Source organism: Dermacentor albipictus, chromosome 1 (genome assembly GCF_038994185.2).
Source record: "Dermacentor albipictus isolate Rhodes 1998 colony chromosome 1, USDA_Dalb.pri_finalv2, whole genome shotgun sequence".
Lineage (NCBI taxonomy): Eukaryota > Metazoa > Arthropoda > Arachnida > Ixodida > Ixodidae > Dermacentor > Dermacentor albipictus.
This window is the reverse complement of record NC_091821.1, coordinates 85,905,331-85,921,418: the sequence shown is the minus strand read 5'-3', so window position 1 is coordinate 85,921,418 and position 16,088 is coordinate 85,905,331. Positions and strand designations below refer to the sequence as shown.

The 16,088-nt window shown below is 47.2% G+C and overlaps 1 protein-coding gene across 1 annotated transcript in view; it reads left to right on the top strand.

Moving 5' to 3' along the window:
- The window catches only part of Ass (argininosuccinate synthase), a 69,076-nt gene that overhangs the window by 16,364 nt on the left and 36,624 nt on the right, over nt 1-16,088 (top strand). Inside the window, exons 2-5 of the mRNA XM_065424594.1 lie at nt 4,865-4,933; nt 6,255-6,500; nt 13,324-13,398; nt 15,136-15,206. Of these exons, the coding sequence (XP_065280666.1) occupies nt 4,865-4,933; nt 6,255-6,500; nt 13,324-13,398; nt 15,136-15,206 (461 nt within the window). The remainder of the gene's footprint in view (nt 1-4,864; nt 4,934-6,254; nt 6,501-13,323; nt 13,399-15,135; nt 15,207-16,088) is intronic.

The following is a 16,088-nucleotide window of genomic DNA, read 5'->3' as shown; positions in this document are numbered from 1 at the left end:
CATATCTGGCACATAAAATCGAATGAGCAAACAAGAACCACACGTCGATCAGCACGGGAGGCAAGGGGATCTAGTATAGTCTTTTCCAAGCCAACGGGGACAAAAAACGAGACATAAAAAGTACCGTCTGCGCTTCACTATCAAACTATCCACAACATAACACACTTCAAACGCCTAAGGCCCAGTCAGTGATAAAATCCGCACGACTATGGGAATAATGACCAACGAATAACACGGAAACAAACATGAAAAAGGCATCTAAGTGCAGCGTCTGCGTGAAAACTAAAATCTCTGATAGTCACTTTCTCTAATAATAAAATCTCTACAATCTCTAATAGTCCAATTTCGGTCCAAGTAGCATGACGTCATAAAGCAGAGTGCTCAGACCTGCTATCTAGGGGTCGTTGGCTAACCTCGCTAAGCCGACTCCCCCCTCCCACCTTTCTTGCTAGCTTGCGCGCACCGTCCCCGTCCTCCTCCCTTGCGCGCGCGCAAAAGGACGCTGTCGCATCAAGATAACATCCTTCTCGTCTCACCCTCGCACGCTTTCTCTCGCACCTAAAGCATACGGCGCGCGGCCGCCATCTTATCGCACTTGGACTTAGTACGGAACCTCACGGCGACGTCGACGATGACGATTAAGGCGGGAATTCGCCTGGAGGGTCCATATTGGCGGCGAGGAGTTATGGAGTCGCCATCTATCGGAAGCGCCTCGCTGGCGTAGTATGAGGGATCACGTGGCGCGCTCCTCATAGGTTTTGCTGTCACCGCTCACTGAAAACACCACGCGCGAGCTCCCCCGGACATTTTTGTAAGTACTTTCGAAACGAGAGAAGTTTTTTACTTTCTAAATAATAATCTTGGGCAAACTGAAATCACAGACTCGTTTACAGACGCTATCTCTTTACCGAATACGTACAGTGAACGCCACTGCGCGCGGTCGCCGCGATGGAGTCTCCCGAACCGGCTTCTTGCGTGAAAGGTAGGCAAACGCTGAGAGCAAACGATGTGAAATATGTTCTTATAGCGTTTGTATAACTAAATGGAGTGTAATAGAATGAAGCATCAATGCAGCGATCACGCAGCTTCGAAGCGGCCGACTGCGCATCTGCATGCTTGTCCGCGCACTGTTTCGCTTTCGCCGCGTGCACGCTTTCGCACCGTGTCATGAGCTTTAGGCCTCAGAATATGAGCATTTGACAATATACAAGCAACCATTGTTGCGTGGGCGCTATCAGAGCTGTTCAAAAATAATTTCATTCTAGAGATTTCAACGTGATGTGCCGTCATGACGATTCACTCTTTTTTTTCTTCTAAATTCTTGGACGTTTCAATATTATTTCTCGAGTTGCGTCGCACTGTATATTTATTGATGTTTTCAGCGTGCGATTTCCCGCTGCTTCTTTTTTTTTGTAATCCAGTGCACATAATTCATAACACAAACATGACCATATGCCATGCTTTTTTAAATGTGCTTTTTACCGCCCCCTTTCCACTCCAGTGGACTTGCCAGTATCTATAGCATCGACAAGTTCATAGACCAAACCGTCATGACATTAGTCGGGCAGCACATTCGGGCGAGCGTCTCAGTGCGCGTTTTCTGAACATCGCAGACCCGGCGCTGTAGCAGAAATCTTCCTCGCGTCTGTGCTTGCTGCATACCCGAGTTGTAGCCGATTACTATTTGCCGGTTTTATGTTTCGCTAGCCAAGCTTCACGCAGCTTCTTGTCCTGCGGCTACGTGTGAATAAGGCTGACACCGGGCTCCGTTGCGTACGTCCGGCACTGCTGCACCGAGCAGTATGCCTACCATGTTGCGCGCCTTCAAAGGCAGCCACTACCTATTGTAGTGCTTTCCAGCGTTGTAAAGGAGAAACTCGAAGCGGGAAAATCTCGCCACTAAATGAGGAACGCAGCGTACAAGGGAAGTTAAACTCATTTTTCAGCTCGCTTCGGCGCTCTCGAAGCAGCCGACGCGGCCGCTATGTCCACGTGATCCCTAATAGCACGTCACGCCGACGGTGGCGCCAGCTTTTCCAGTGGTGGAGCTCGAGGCCAATAATTGCTGTCGGAATTAAATAAAGAAAGAAAATAGCATATGGAGCGCGAACCGCTTAAAACGACCTGGCCGCCGCGCCAACACGGTTAGAACGAATGAACGGGACGGAGCAAAATAACATCGTCAAGGCTACCCGACGCATACACTGAGGTTAAAAGGAAGTCCTGCAAGTTCGCACGCCGGAAAATAATCTGAAGAGCACGTTCTGTGCACACACATACGCTAAATATGAGTTTTGGGAATTTTTAAGCTTTCAGTTTGGCATAACTGGTGCGTCGAAAGTTATAGCATTAGGTGCATTCAGAGGGATTGTCTGGTCACCAGAACCCGACTGTCGAAGGCAGTCTCGACGTTTAAGAAATGATGAATGAAACGCGAAATGCAGCGGATGTTTAATGCGATAGGCATTCTTAGGGTACGTCACGTACTTGTCTGTCTGTCTGTCTGTCTGTCTGTCTGTCTGTCTGTCTGTCTGTCCGTCCGTCCGTCCGTCCGTCCGTCCGTCCGTCTGTCCGTCCGCCCTTGTCCGTCCGTCCTTGTCTGTCTGTCTGTCTGTCTGTCTGTCTGTCTGTCTGTCTGTCTGTCTGTCTGTCTGTCTGTCTGTCTGTCTGTCTGTCTGTCTGTCTGTCCGTCCGTCCGTCCGTCCGTCCGCCCTTGTCCGTCCGCCCTTGTCCGTCCGTCCTTGTCTGTCTGTCTGTCTGTCTGTCTGTCTGTCTGTCTGTCTGTCTGTCTGTCTGTCTGTCTGTCCGTCCGTCCGTCCGTCCGTCCGTCCGTCCGCCCTTGTCCGTCCGTCCTTGTCCGTCCGTCCTTGTCTGTCTGTCTGTCTGTCTGTCTGTCTGTCTGTCTGTCTGTCTGTCTGTCTGTCTGTCTGTCTGTCTGTCTGTCTGTCTGTCTGTCTGTCTGTCTGTCTGTCTGTCTGTCTGTCTGTCTGTCTGTCTGTCTGTCTGTCTGTCTGTCTGTCTGTCTGTCTGTCTGTCTGTCTGTCTGTCTGTCTGTCTGTCTGTCTGTCTGTCTGTCTGTCTGTCTGTCTGTCTGTCTGTCTGTCTGTCTGTCTGTCTGTCTGTCTGTCTGTCTGTCTGTCTGTCTGTCTGTCTGTCTGTCTGTCTGTCTGTCTGTCTGTCTGTCTGTCTGTCTGTCTGTCTGTCTGTCTGTCTGTCTGTCTGTCTGTCTGTCTGTCTGTCTGTCTGTCTGTCTGTCTGTCTGTCTGTCTGTCTGTCTGTCTGTCTGTCTGTCTGTCTGTCTGTCTGTCTGTCTGTCTGTCTGTCTGTCTGTCTGTCTGTCTGTCTGTCTGTCTGTCTGTCTGTCTGTCTGTCTGTCTGTCTGTCTGTCTGTCTGTCTGTCTGTCTGTCTGTCTGTCTGTCTGTCTGTCTGTCTGTCTGTCTGTCTGTCTGTCTGTCTGTCTGTCTGTCTGTCTGTCTGTCTGTCTGTCTGTCTGTCTGTCTGTCTGTCTGTCTGTCTGTCTGTCTGTCTGTCTGTCTGTCTGTCTGTCTGTCTGTCTGTCTGTCTGTCTGTCTGTCTGTCTGTCTGTCTGTCTGTCTGTCTGTCTGTCTGTCTGTCTGTCTGTCTGTCTGTCTGTCTGTCTGTCTGTCTGTCTGTCTGTCTGTCTGTCTGTCTGTCTGTCTGTCTGTCTGTCTGTCTGTCTGTCTGTCTGTCTGTCTGTCTGTCTGTCTGTCTGTCTGTCTGTCTGTCTGTCTGTCTGTCTGTCTGTCTGTCTGTCTGTCTGTCTGTCTGTCTGTCTGTCTGTCTGTCTGTCTGTCTGTCTGTCTGTCTGTCTGTCTGTCTGTCTGTCTGTCTGTCTGTCTGTCTGTCTGTCTGTCTGTCTGTCTGTCTGTCTGTCTGTCTGTCTGTCTGTCTGTCTGTCTGTCTGTCTGTCTGATCTCACCGTTTTCTCAGACACCTTGATGTCTGTTTTGTTAAATAACAGCGCTAAATGAACAAGGACTTAGGCAAAGAGCAATGCGACGCTGTCGCTGTCCATTTGCCCACGAAGCCCTTGTCATTTTAGCGCTGTTACTTTTCAAGCATGAATTACAACCAACTGGCCCAAGTTTCCCTTCTAGTACAGTTCATTTCCTGGGTATCTGGGCATAGCAGCACGACGCGCTACCCATTCGACCATGGGTCCATGGTCGAATGGGTAGCGCGTCGTGCTGCTTTGCTGCGGGGACTGGCTTCGAAACCAACCGTCGCACCAACTATGGGGTTGCTGGGTATGTGGTTGCTGGGTTGCTGTGCACCTGTGTGCCGCTTCAACAAACCTCTCTGACGCGGGCATGGGTCATTGAGGATGCGGGATTGGGTATGTGGCTGCGGGGAGGCAGCGGAATGAGAAGGACACGTAATGACCATTCACAGTTTCCGCCTGCCACAAAGAATTCAATCATTGGTTCTTCGAAAACAACTTCGGACCCGCTTGTAGTGTATACGTGATAGACTGGTTCTCATAAATGCCTCTCGTCTCTCATAATCTTACTCCAAAATACTGCTCGTAAGAAAATAATCTGAATAAAACATTCGGGGATGCTCGCATAAAGGGTCTCGCAGTGTTTCACGGAAAATTTTAGCTCTATTCAATGCGGATACCTGATAGGAAATCATCAATTGACAGAATCCTCCGCACGCTATTGCATTATTATTGTATCTCTCTCAGCTGATGGTTTGATGAGACCGCGGATATTCTCCCCTTAATTATTTTTTTTTATTTGAGGAGTGGAAATGACGCCAGATCTTGCGGAAATAAAGAAAAATAACTTTTCGCAGCATATTAATGGGGTATTAAAAACGATGCTGCTTATTCTTGCGCAGGCCAACCTTGGGCAAGACGAAGACTTCGCTGCGGCTGAAAAGAAGGCGAAACGCATCGGAGCCAAGAAGGTGACACGCTTTCCCCTATTTGTAAATGTGAAATGCCACGCGAGCTCAACGACATGGTGATATAGCGTTTAATTGCTACGAATGTCATGAACACCGCTACGTTCTGCGCCAAAAAATAATGTCATTGAATGGAGAAAATTGTCGGACAACCAACGGAAGCTCGCTGCGGCGTCACATTGGCGGGAACGACTGGTCAACGCCTACTTGTCGCCAGTTCAATAAATGAAATAAATAGGCCAATGGTAAATGCAGTACAAGGCGCGACATCTTTCCACACTTTTACACACGGGTACGCGTTGCTCATGAAAGTAATATCTAAGACTATGAGACGTCGCACAGTACATTTAGAGTTCAGCGTTATCGATAAATAAAAAAAGTACACCGAAATTTTATTGCCGGAATTCGGTTATAATCGAAGAGGGTCAGTGATAGCAAGGTCTCTCGTTTTTCGTGTTTGTGTTCCCGTGTGGACCACCTTTGCTGCGCGCAATACACCACACAGTGAAGTTTACCAGAGAGCTAACACGGCGATCGACGGGGGGAGGCGCAGCTTACCCGAGCCTGTATACATGCGCGCCGATGCTTGGCGAGAGCAAGATTCCTTATCAGTCTGCCGCTCAAGCAAACGTTCCTTTTTATTTGTTATGTGTGCCTGTTTTACCTGCTGCTGCCACGAAAGCGAGAAGCGGCGAAGGGGCGGGGGAGCCCTTGTCTGGGTCCTGCAGTCGTCGAGATGCGACCAGTGGAGTGGACGAACTGGGGCAATTGACTGACCGTAACGCAAAGTCGTAACTACCTAGCCACTTCGTTTTTTCGGCGGTATTCGTAAGAGCTGTGTGCCCTCGTAATACTACGAATGAAGTCTCATTCTATTTGTGCTGGAATATCAAATGCACTCGCTCTTAATTCCCCGCACTGCCACATCGCCGTATGGTGTTGTGCCCTGACTATAGCTAGACTGCTTCTCAAACACTTTGTTATGCTGTGTATAGAATAAAACTATACAGTGTTGAAGAACATAATCTGCAGTGATACAGCACGTTTGAGCTTCAACGAAATTAGTGAATAAGATGTTCAACGCAATAATAAAAAGGAACAAGAACGGTGAGCTCGACGCGAAAAAAATTATTCTTCGAAAAAAATAAAAATAAAAAATGACAAAATTGTTGAATTTTTCGAGCGAAAAAAAAAACGTCAAATTTCGGAAACATAAAAAGCGATAACGCTGAACCCTACTTATAAAGGTACTCATCAAAAGGACGCTAGCTGCACACGTAAACTCCCAGTGACAGCGCTCAGGAGCGCTAGTGTTGCGTTGCAGGTAATTGTGGAGGACCTCCGGCGCGAGTTCGTGGAGCACTTCGTGTTTCCAGCCCTGAGCGCGGGCGCTGTCTACGAGGAGCGCTACCTGCTAGGCACGGCGCTAGCCAGGCCCTGCATCGGCCGGGCGCTGGCCGAGGTGGCCGCACGGGAAGGCGCCGCCTTCGTGTCGCACGGCGCCACGGGCAAGGGCAACGACCAGATACGCTTCGAGCTCGCCTGCAGCGCACTGCTACCCAGCGTGCAGGTAGGTGCACACGGCGCATCCAATCGCGCCTTTTTGTTCTGTGGTGGAAACGGAACAAAACGCGATGAGAGCACCGTTTCGCTGGTGTATCATGGGAAAAGATTGGTGACTTACAGTAACACGTGGCAGCGCATGCGCCTTGAGGCAAGCTTGTGCAAGCCTGGGGCGCTATAACGTAACGCTGTATTCCGATCTGTTTCTATTCCATTTCCGTTATTAGCCCTGCGCGATTGCTCAAACATTTTTTGGCGGCGCCCGCTTCGCCTACCTGTCAAGTGACGTCACAAGCAGCGAGAACTCACCACGTCAATGTGACGTGTGCGCACTAAACATGCACTAATTATTCCAATCAAAATGAGTTTTAAAAAAAATGGACTGACCGGGGACTGCCCCGTTTCGAAAAGAATAGAAGATGGCTGCCCGCCGATCACTCCGGCGTTGCAGCACATCGGATCCGATAGCGAGAACGAATTTCGTGGCGTCTAATAAAAAGGAAGTTAGAAACAGAACATCAATATCAGTACATTCTACGTCAAACACCACGTACATATTTAGCCTATGGCCGCACGCAACGAAGTTACGTGAAACGATGTTTGCTCATCTCACTGTACTATTTCACGATTTCCCCACACTAGACTGTAGCAAATACTCGTACAACACTCCTCGATCGAAAGTGCACGTCTCGGTAGCTGATACATTAATTCATCCCACAGTGCCACAGGCGAAAGTAAGGGACACGCGGCTTTTTTAGCCGATCATTTGTTTCCACTGCAGCTGCTTTCTTGCGAGCGCTAAACGACATATGTGCACGAGTGGTATGGATGCGGAATCGGTGGGTATGTCTCTACTGATTTAAGGATCGGAGTACTTGCGCTTATTTTGATGTATTCAAACTGCTCTTGCGTTGAAAGGTTATCGAACAAATTTGCGTTAAGTATCGCGCAATTATTCATTCATTAAGCGTTTCTGTCCAAAATGGAGTTGCTATACCATCCCTCTTAGGAAACAATTATGCAAGAACTATTGAAGATAACTATCTGTACTCGCGGACAACATTCTGTGGCAATTCTGACAACATTCTGGGTTACGAACTGTGGACAATTTGTGAATAAAGCTTTGAATCATGCAAGAACTTTACTATCCAGATTAAGACTGTACAATACAAGAATGAGCAATTCATGTGTTACGGTGTCAGATATGCCTCAGAGAAATCTAAAACTATGCAGACTATAAGGGAACTCTGGTCAAGAATGGAATGTAAGTCATAAGAGAAACAGAAAGGTTGCGTTTCACACAAAAATGTTTAGCGGAATCCATGTTGAGCACTACTAAATATGAATTACCTTCTAGAAATTTAGTTATATGAGAGGAAATGGCATTTTCCATGATCTTGCATGATGCGCTGATTATTCATACGGGTAGGTAAATATTAGGTGAGTGCTTGTCTCCGAATTTGAATAAGGGAATAGCTCTCCCCACTTTCCAATCATCAGGAATACAGCCAGTTTCAATCGATTGCTCAAGTAGTTTTGAAAGGATAATGGAACTACATGCTTTTTGTATTAATGAGAAACTTAGAATTGATGTTGTCCACTCCAACTGACGAGGATATTTTTACGTTTTCGATCATCTTAACAAAACCTGTCGAATCGAAACGAACTGAAAGCATCGGGAGAAATTCAAAAATTGGATAGTCGCGACTACCTAAACTGGAATCTTTAAAGAATGCTGATGAAAACATGGTATCTATGACGCTTGCACATTCTTCGCTGGCGATTAATTTTCTGTGCAGTGTTTTAAGAGTTAAATCACGAGTATCGCTTTTGTTTACGATCTTCTAAAACTGTCTTGGATTTTTACTCCACATGTGACGAAGTGTGTTATTTAAAATGTGTACTTTACCAATTTTAGTCTTCTTTTTATATTCAGAATTTACTGAATTATAGATATTACACCGTGACAGTGCACAGGACGAAATATTCGTTTCTTCTTGTTGATTAATCTTTTGAGTGACTGGTTAAACCAAGGTGCGTGCTTATTGGAAGTTACCAGCCTTTCTGGAACAAACGCTTCTGTGAGGGACACAACTTTGTCTGTAAATAACCTCCAGTTGGTATTAATAGACCGCTCAGAGAAGCCCTGCAAGGTTTCATCATGAATACACATAACTTGCGATTATTAGCGTCAAAGTGGCAAGCTCCATAATCTCAGATATGTTTAGAATTATTTTTGTGAAGCTCACCTGGTACATTTACCCTGAAATGAAGAGGAGCATGGTTACTCAGACCCGTAAGATAATCAACAGAATTACATATATCAGGTGCCGTAGTAAGCACAATATCTAATACACCTGAAATAGGTGACGTTATCCGGGTTGCTTGGGTAACAATATCTTTGAAGTTGAAATCATAACTTAGAGTAAAAAAATTGCTGCACTTGGAAGAAAACAAACCTAATTGCGGAAAAGCAGTTGACCAGGCAATATTCGGGTAATTAACATCACCAGAAAGAACTACCGGAACATTTAGATAACATACCATGACTGACTCACCAGAATTATGAAGGCCATTAACAAAATGATTGCTGCTATACGGATAATGATAAGAAGCGCCCAAGACGATCTTTCTAAACGATAGACGAAGTTCGACCCATAACAGTTCCAAGTCACTAACTGTGCCAATACAAGAAGAAACAAGGTTTTCTGCAACAGCGATCAAAACACCATCGCCCCCGCACTTCAATGGGGGCTAAATGCGAAAACACCTGTCTACTTAGAGTTAGGTGCACATTAAAGAACCCCGAGTGGTCGAAATTTCCGGAGTCCTCCACTACGGCGTGCCTCATAATCAGAAAGTGGTTTTGGCACGTAAAATTCCATAATAATAAAAAAAAACCATCGCCTATTCCTTGAGCTCTCTTGCCCGTAAACGTTAAGCCCGGTCTCACGATCAAAAAGCTGTTCGATATATACTTCTGAAGAAAGCCACGTTTCGGTCAGCAATACTACATTCGCGTCACTCGGGTGTATCAGAGCGTTCAAATCGTCGCGTTTTGAAAACACACTTCTTATGTTCGCAGCAAAAAGAAAGTGTGTTTTTTGTTCCTGATTTCCATCCATCTCTCCTGCCGCGCCTCTATTTTGTAACATGCTTGAGCAATAAGGCCGAGGAGTTATCCCGATGGACGTCGACGTGTGTCCGGGAAAGTTGTTCAGAAGTACCGTCAAGCTCATAAACACAGCTATCCGTGAAATTGAAACCATACACCTTGTTGTTAACGTACAGCTTGTTATACCTCAGTTTGCATGCTTTGTTTTGAGATTTTCCGAATTCTATCGCTTTCTTTCGCATATATATGCTATGTTTGGGGTGAAAAAATTTCGCCTGTTGTAATGTACGAGTACAAGACTTGCAGGTTCGTCCTAAAGGTAGAAAATTTCACGACAACAGGCCTGCATTTGCTAGTCACGTACACACCTAATCTGTGCGCCACTTCAATTGATTCTTTTGAAATGGAAAAAATCTAGAGCGTCAGACGCTACATTAAGCAGCTTCTCTTCCGTCCTATTCCAAGATTCTGAAGGAAAATCAGGCAAACCATAGAAAAATAAAATGTCGTGTCGCATCCTGTCGTTTAATTCGGCCAGCGTCTCTAGTAGCCTTGCATTTACTTTGCTTTGATTATCAGCCAGCCTCCGTACATCTTCTACTTCCTGTAGATCAACAGCACTATTGCACGGCTCAGCTTCAACATCAACAAGTCAAGTGGTGCCGTCTGCTTCAGTTCTGATTTCTTCCTCTTCCCTTTTCATTTCAAATATACTTGTTTGCTTTGTCGCGTAATTTACTATCATTTCTTTCACGTCTGTCTGCATCACTTTCTGAGCCTTTTTTTTTATTTCACTCACACCAGCCACTAAAATTATTTGTTGCTTTTCAATGTTTTCAGTACGTGAGTTAAGGCATTGAGACGAGTTAGCATATTGTCTAATTTTTGTAAGTCACTTGGTCCCTCGATCTCCACGATTCGTTTAGGCGGCCCGTGGTTCTCTTCCACATTTCCCGATAACAGAATTAGACCCATGGTAACAGCAGTGGATTGACTCGAGACAGGCACCGTAATTCTCGGCGGTGGAACAGAAAAAGGTACACGTTGCTAGACTTCTACGCATCCAAGGTGCAAGTACTACTATTCTGGGAAAAGGAACATTTCGTGGCTGTTCCAATGCCCACTCTGTTACACGCCACCGCGATCGTTGAAGAGTCACCGCAAGCGAAGCAAGGGGAAGTGGACCAATCGGAGACGCCGGCACTACTCTCCTCATCCCCCCCTCATGTGTGATGCAGGCGTGACGTCAGCGCCACTCGGACCACTCAGAGATGCCGGCACAACTCCATAGGTTACCTGCTTTCGCTCCGCTGATTGGCGCCACCGAGAATCTGTCCACATCTGAGCGCTCTTCGCCTATCGTCAGCTGGTTAGATAACGAAAACCTATCACGGTAGGCAATGCTATTCGCTTCAAAACCAGACAAAAGGGACATCCTGTAATCGAGGAGAGTGTTCAATGGGGCTGTTTAAAAAACGCCGGAGGCTCCACCCATGCGCTTGCGTCGGAGGTTACGCAAATTTGACTTCAGGAGTTTAGAATAACACCAGAATGGAATATTTTTACGTTATTGTGACCCTTCTCGGTACATGGTCACGCTCTGCATATAAAATGGTTAACGAAACTGGATAAATTTTAGCTTCCGGCGCTGGGTGCTTGCGCTGCATACCGCTCTGAGCGCCCTCGGCGCGTCTCACTCTTCCCAGACGAGGTGCGTAGGAGAAGCGCGTGCCCATGTTCTGAAATCCGTAAGCTGATGCAGGGCCTTGCAAAAGTCGTTACAAAAATAGGTTGCGTTTCTTTTGATTTTCTGTTGCCCTCAGCAGATTTTAGTTTAGATCCGATTGCATACTACGCAGTATTTCATGCAAGGCTGCAGACATGCACTCTAAGGACCCATTCTCGTTCGCTGAGCTTCGGGGATATCGATATCGGTGCGCGCTATTGACAAAAATTAGTGGACAGTCTCTCCAATGGCGCGTAGCACTTGACTCTAGGTCACGCAAATGTGAAAGCTTAGTGGCTATGGGGTTGGGCTGCTAAGCACGAGGTTACGGGATTGAATCACGGCCACGGCGGTCGCATTTCGATGGGGGAGAAATGCAAAAACGCCCGTGTACTTCAATTAAGGCGCACGTGAAAGAACCCCAGGTGGTCCAAATGATTTCAGAGCCCCCCACTACGGCATGCCACATAAATAAATCGCGGTTTTGGCACGTGAAACTCCACAATTTAATGTAAATTTAAATGTGAAAGTTTCTCTGAAAGGTGATCGATCCAGAATACAGACCCAAGGTGCGTACGCTGAGGTCCTTGCGGATTGTTCTTTATTTGTAGTCACATACGCCACAGGTTAAAAAGGATGCACTAAACGTGTCCGGAGGCTTTTACCGAATAAAGAAAAGCAAAGATAAAGGGCAAACTGACAAAAAGCGCTAGTTCAGCAGGGTTCCGGAATTTTTTTGCGAACAATCAAGAGAATGAAAGGACAAGTACAAATTCGTTTCCATATCTGTATACGAGACATTTTTAGCGACGAGAGTTTCTATTTCATAAATATAACTTAAACAATTAGATACATAGGATATTTTTTTTTTGCTGGTCAAGGTTGATAACAAAGGCAAATAAATTGTGCGATAATTGCTGAAAAGCTGTCTAACTAAATTTGACTAATGAGACTTTTAATATAAAAAAGCGCGCATAATCGCTGTTTCTGAATTGAGACCTGCCATAGTTCAAGCCGTGACCACTTAGTAGGAATAATGAGACATCAGTTTCTAGATATCCGACCGCGAACAAGGTCAGTAACGAATCGCGTCTGTGTTAGTAATTTTTAAAAGGGCTACTAGCAATTATTATTGCGATAGCAACGAAATGGACACTGCATGGCGCATTTCTGCCGTCGCCGCGAGGTTCCGTAAAAAGTCCAATGGCGATAAAATCGTCGCCGCGCGCCGTATGCTGTATGTGCGAGTGAATGTGTGCGAGGGTGAGCCGGCGATGGCGGCTCCATCTCGCGCACGCAAGCGAGGAAAGCGGTGAGGAAGCGTGCCGTCTTGCGTCTCGCGAAAGACTCCGGGGGGTGGGGGTGATTAGGGAGATGGGGGGCACGTTCTACTCTGGGCCGCAGTATTTTCAAACTCATTTGCGACGGAGACAGAGTCCGCCGTGCGCCGTGTTTTCGCGGCTTAGTTCGTGTTGATGCGAGACGCAGCACGAAGGTCAATTCGCTCGCTGCTGCCGCCGCGTTTCCTCACTCCAGCGTATTGACAGCGAGATGCCGCGGTCATCGAGTGAGATGTGTTCATGTTTGCTTGTGCGCGCGTGACACCATGCGGGTTAATTTAGTTCGTATACCTATGTTTACAAGTTTATATGGTCAATAAAACTACTATTGTTCCTTCGAATGGCTAGCTGTCCACTAGTTTGCTATCGCAATCGATGCTCCGCCTTTCGGGCGAAATTGCGACTTTTGTTATGGAGTTGACTCTTGCCCAATCTTCTCAAACATAAGACTACAGTTAGCAAGTATGACGGTTGGTAAACACTTATAAGAATTATAATTTTTTACTAAGTTTGGTCTCGAAATGCCGCACCTGGCCTCACCGACATTATCATGACGTTATGACAGAGCGAAATTTGCTGACTTTGAGTAACAATTAGGCTAGGTTGTTCGGTAAGTCAAGCTGTGCAATATTCCTTTCGTTGTCTCTAGACCATCGCTCCATGGAGGATACCCGAGTTCTACAACAAGTTCCAAGGCCGCCAAGACCTCTTTCAATATGCCAAGGTAACGCACGCATGCACGGACGCTCTCTTTCTCTCTAACACTGACTGATGTGGTTACATTCTGTATGGGGCTTTCAGTTATGGCTAATTGATTTTTCAGGAGACTGTTCCATCTATATCTAATCTGCGGACTGAATCATTTACCGTTTAACAGCGATTTAATAGGTAAACATATTAATATTATTTATTGTTTGTTTTGCACACATATACACATATACACATATACACAGGTAACACGAAAGGGAAAGCGAGGAGCAGGCTGGCAACTGCCACTGGAAGGGGCACAACGCCTGCCTACTCTTCTGAAGGGAGGCGACAGCAACACAGAAATGGAAGATAGGAAGGAGGGGAGGAAAAAGGAAAGGAGAGCAACAGGACAAATCTAAAGACCAAAGTAGAACACTGCAACAGGACAAATCTAAAGACTAAAGTACAACTCTGCAGCCGGAATTAAAGTGACGCCGCGTCGAACAGCCTCCACAATTATCAACCACGGCCATGGCTAGTTCGCTATGCGGCTGATTGTGTTCTCCACGATGAGACGCCAAGTCTGAAGGTCACGCTACAACAGAATGTCGAATGTTCATGCTACAAACTTGAACCTAAGTTAGTTAGGTCTATAAAGGTTAGTAGGGCGCGATGGGCCTGATCACGTTTAGATGCACAGCCACTGGGGTATAAACATTCCTCGAGTGTCGCACACCGCAGGCCAAGGAGATGATAGTTTCTCACTAGTGACATGCGCTGCGCACTGAAAGCGGGACACTCAAGTATAAGGTGCTGAAGTGTCTCGTAACAGCCACAAGACGTACACAATGGACTTTCCGCACGCCCTTGTCTGTATAAACGTTCGCGCACGTTCACGCAACCAACCCTCAGCTTGAGCAGTTGTGCTCTAGCGCGACGAGGCAAGCCTCGACCACGAACACGGGGCGGGAACGCTCCATTTGCGACGCGCTGATCTGGATGCTGCTTGAGCATCCGAATCTTCCGATCTTGAGTCAGAAAGCTCGGAATCAGTAGCGTCGGACCCTACTGCCGAACTGAGCCGCTTCCGAGCCGTGGGCGGTCTATGCTGACCGCCAGACGCGTCCAAGACCATATCTTCCATGGCAAGCTCCGCGGGGAGGATCTCCCAGCAGAGTAGAAGACTTCAGGGTGCAGCACAAACGTCGTTGCCTGTTACTGATGCACAAAAAAAATGTAAACAGAGAAAAACTGCAGCACCAGAAGAAAACCAGCAACCGAGCACAGTAACTTCGTCGTCGTCGATCCAAGGTAAACATAAATATAAAGTAAATAATGCATAAATAATGCGTGCGTATAATACAAATCTGCTGTTTGACCGCTATACTCCTGTTCTCTGTTGCTTCCTATCTCGTCCGTGCTGACTTGTGGCACGTGCTATTTTCCTGGGGAGGTATTACGTAAGAGTGGACCTAGTGGACATGTCCACTTGGTCTGTTGCTGAAGTGCTGATTGGCTGTGGCGCCTCTCTGCCGCCGGATGCGCAGCCCAATCTAGTCAATCAGAACTTCATCGGCCGACGAAATGGACATGTCCACTATAGGTGCACTCTTACGGAATACCTCCCCTGATCTGCGTGCGCATACTTAAACATTTTTATTTGGTGAGGACTTCACAGAATGCAAAAGTAGAGCGGATTGTCCTAATTCTGTACTAAGCCGCCGTGGATGTAGATTTATTGCGGCCTTGTGTAACGTCAACCTTCTCGCAGGAACGTGGGATTGAGGTTCCGGTGACGCCGGCGGCACCCTGGAGTATGGACGCCAACCTCATGCACGTAAGGTGAGAACTGCTGAAGTTCTTTAGGTGCATGAGCGACGCAAGTCTGCGTACACCATTTCTTAAATCTGAAGTGCACGCATAATTAATACAGAAACCGGTACGACATGCTGTAGAAAAAGCCGCGACCATTATGCATTGCAAATGAATTTCTGCGTGGACCTTGCGCGACAAGAAACAGAGACCTGCGTCCTATATACGCACTTGCTCCTTGCCATCAGCCACTCTGCGGTATAAGCAATTGTAATGTGCATACAGGACCGGTGTAATGCAGCGATTATGTTCCAACTTTTTGCATGCGAGGAGGCGAAGGAGAAAAGTAGAAGGCAGGGAGGTTAACCAGAATAACGTCCGGTTGGCTACCCTACACCGGGGGAATGGGAAAGGGGAAAGCAAAGATCACAGGGAGAGAGGAGGGAAGGAAAGAAGGAAATTGCGGCAAGTTCGCTGACGCGTGTGGTTTTAAGAAATTACATTAATGGTCACAGACGGTTGCACAAGCCCGTTGTCCTTAAGAAGCACAAAAGCGAAAGCCTAAAATGGCCCATTGAGCGAAAAAGCCGACGTCTGTAGCAGCGAAACGGCTCCTAAATTCCCATTCCGTCTGCGACGCCACATCACGAGCGCCCCTCAACCGAGCACAGTGGGCGAAACGGTGTTGCCTGAGGCGAGAGAGAATCGCCACGACGCCACGTCACCAGCGCGCCTCGACGGAGCCGATAGGGCGACGCGACGCCGCGGAGCGAGGCAGGTTCGCGTCGGCGAGGCAGTCGCGTGACGAGCTCGTGCGGCTGCCGCCGTCTCGCTCTCGGAAGCCGGCGCGCGGTCCGTGTCTCTATCCCTCGTTCCCACTAGGCTTAGTTGCTGCGCGCTTGCCGGCCTTGG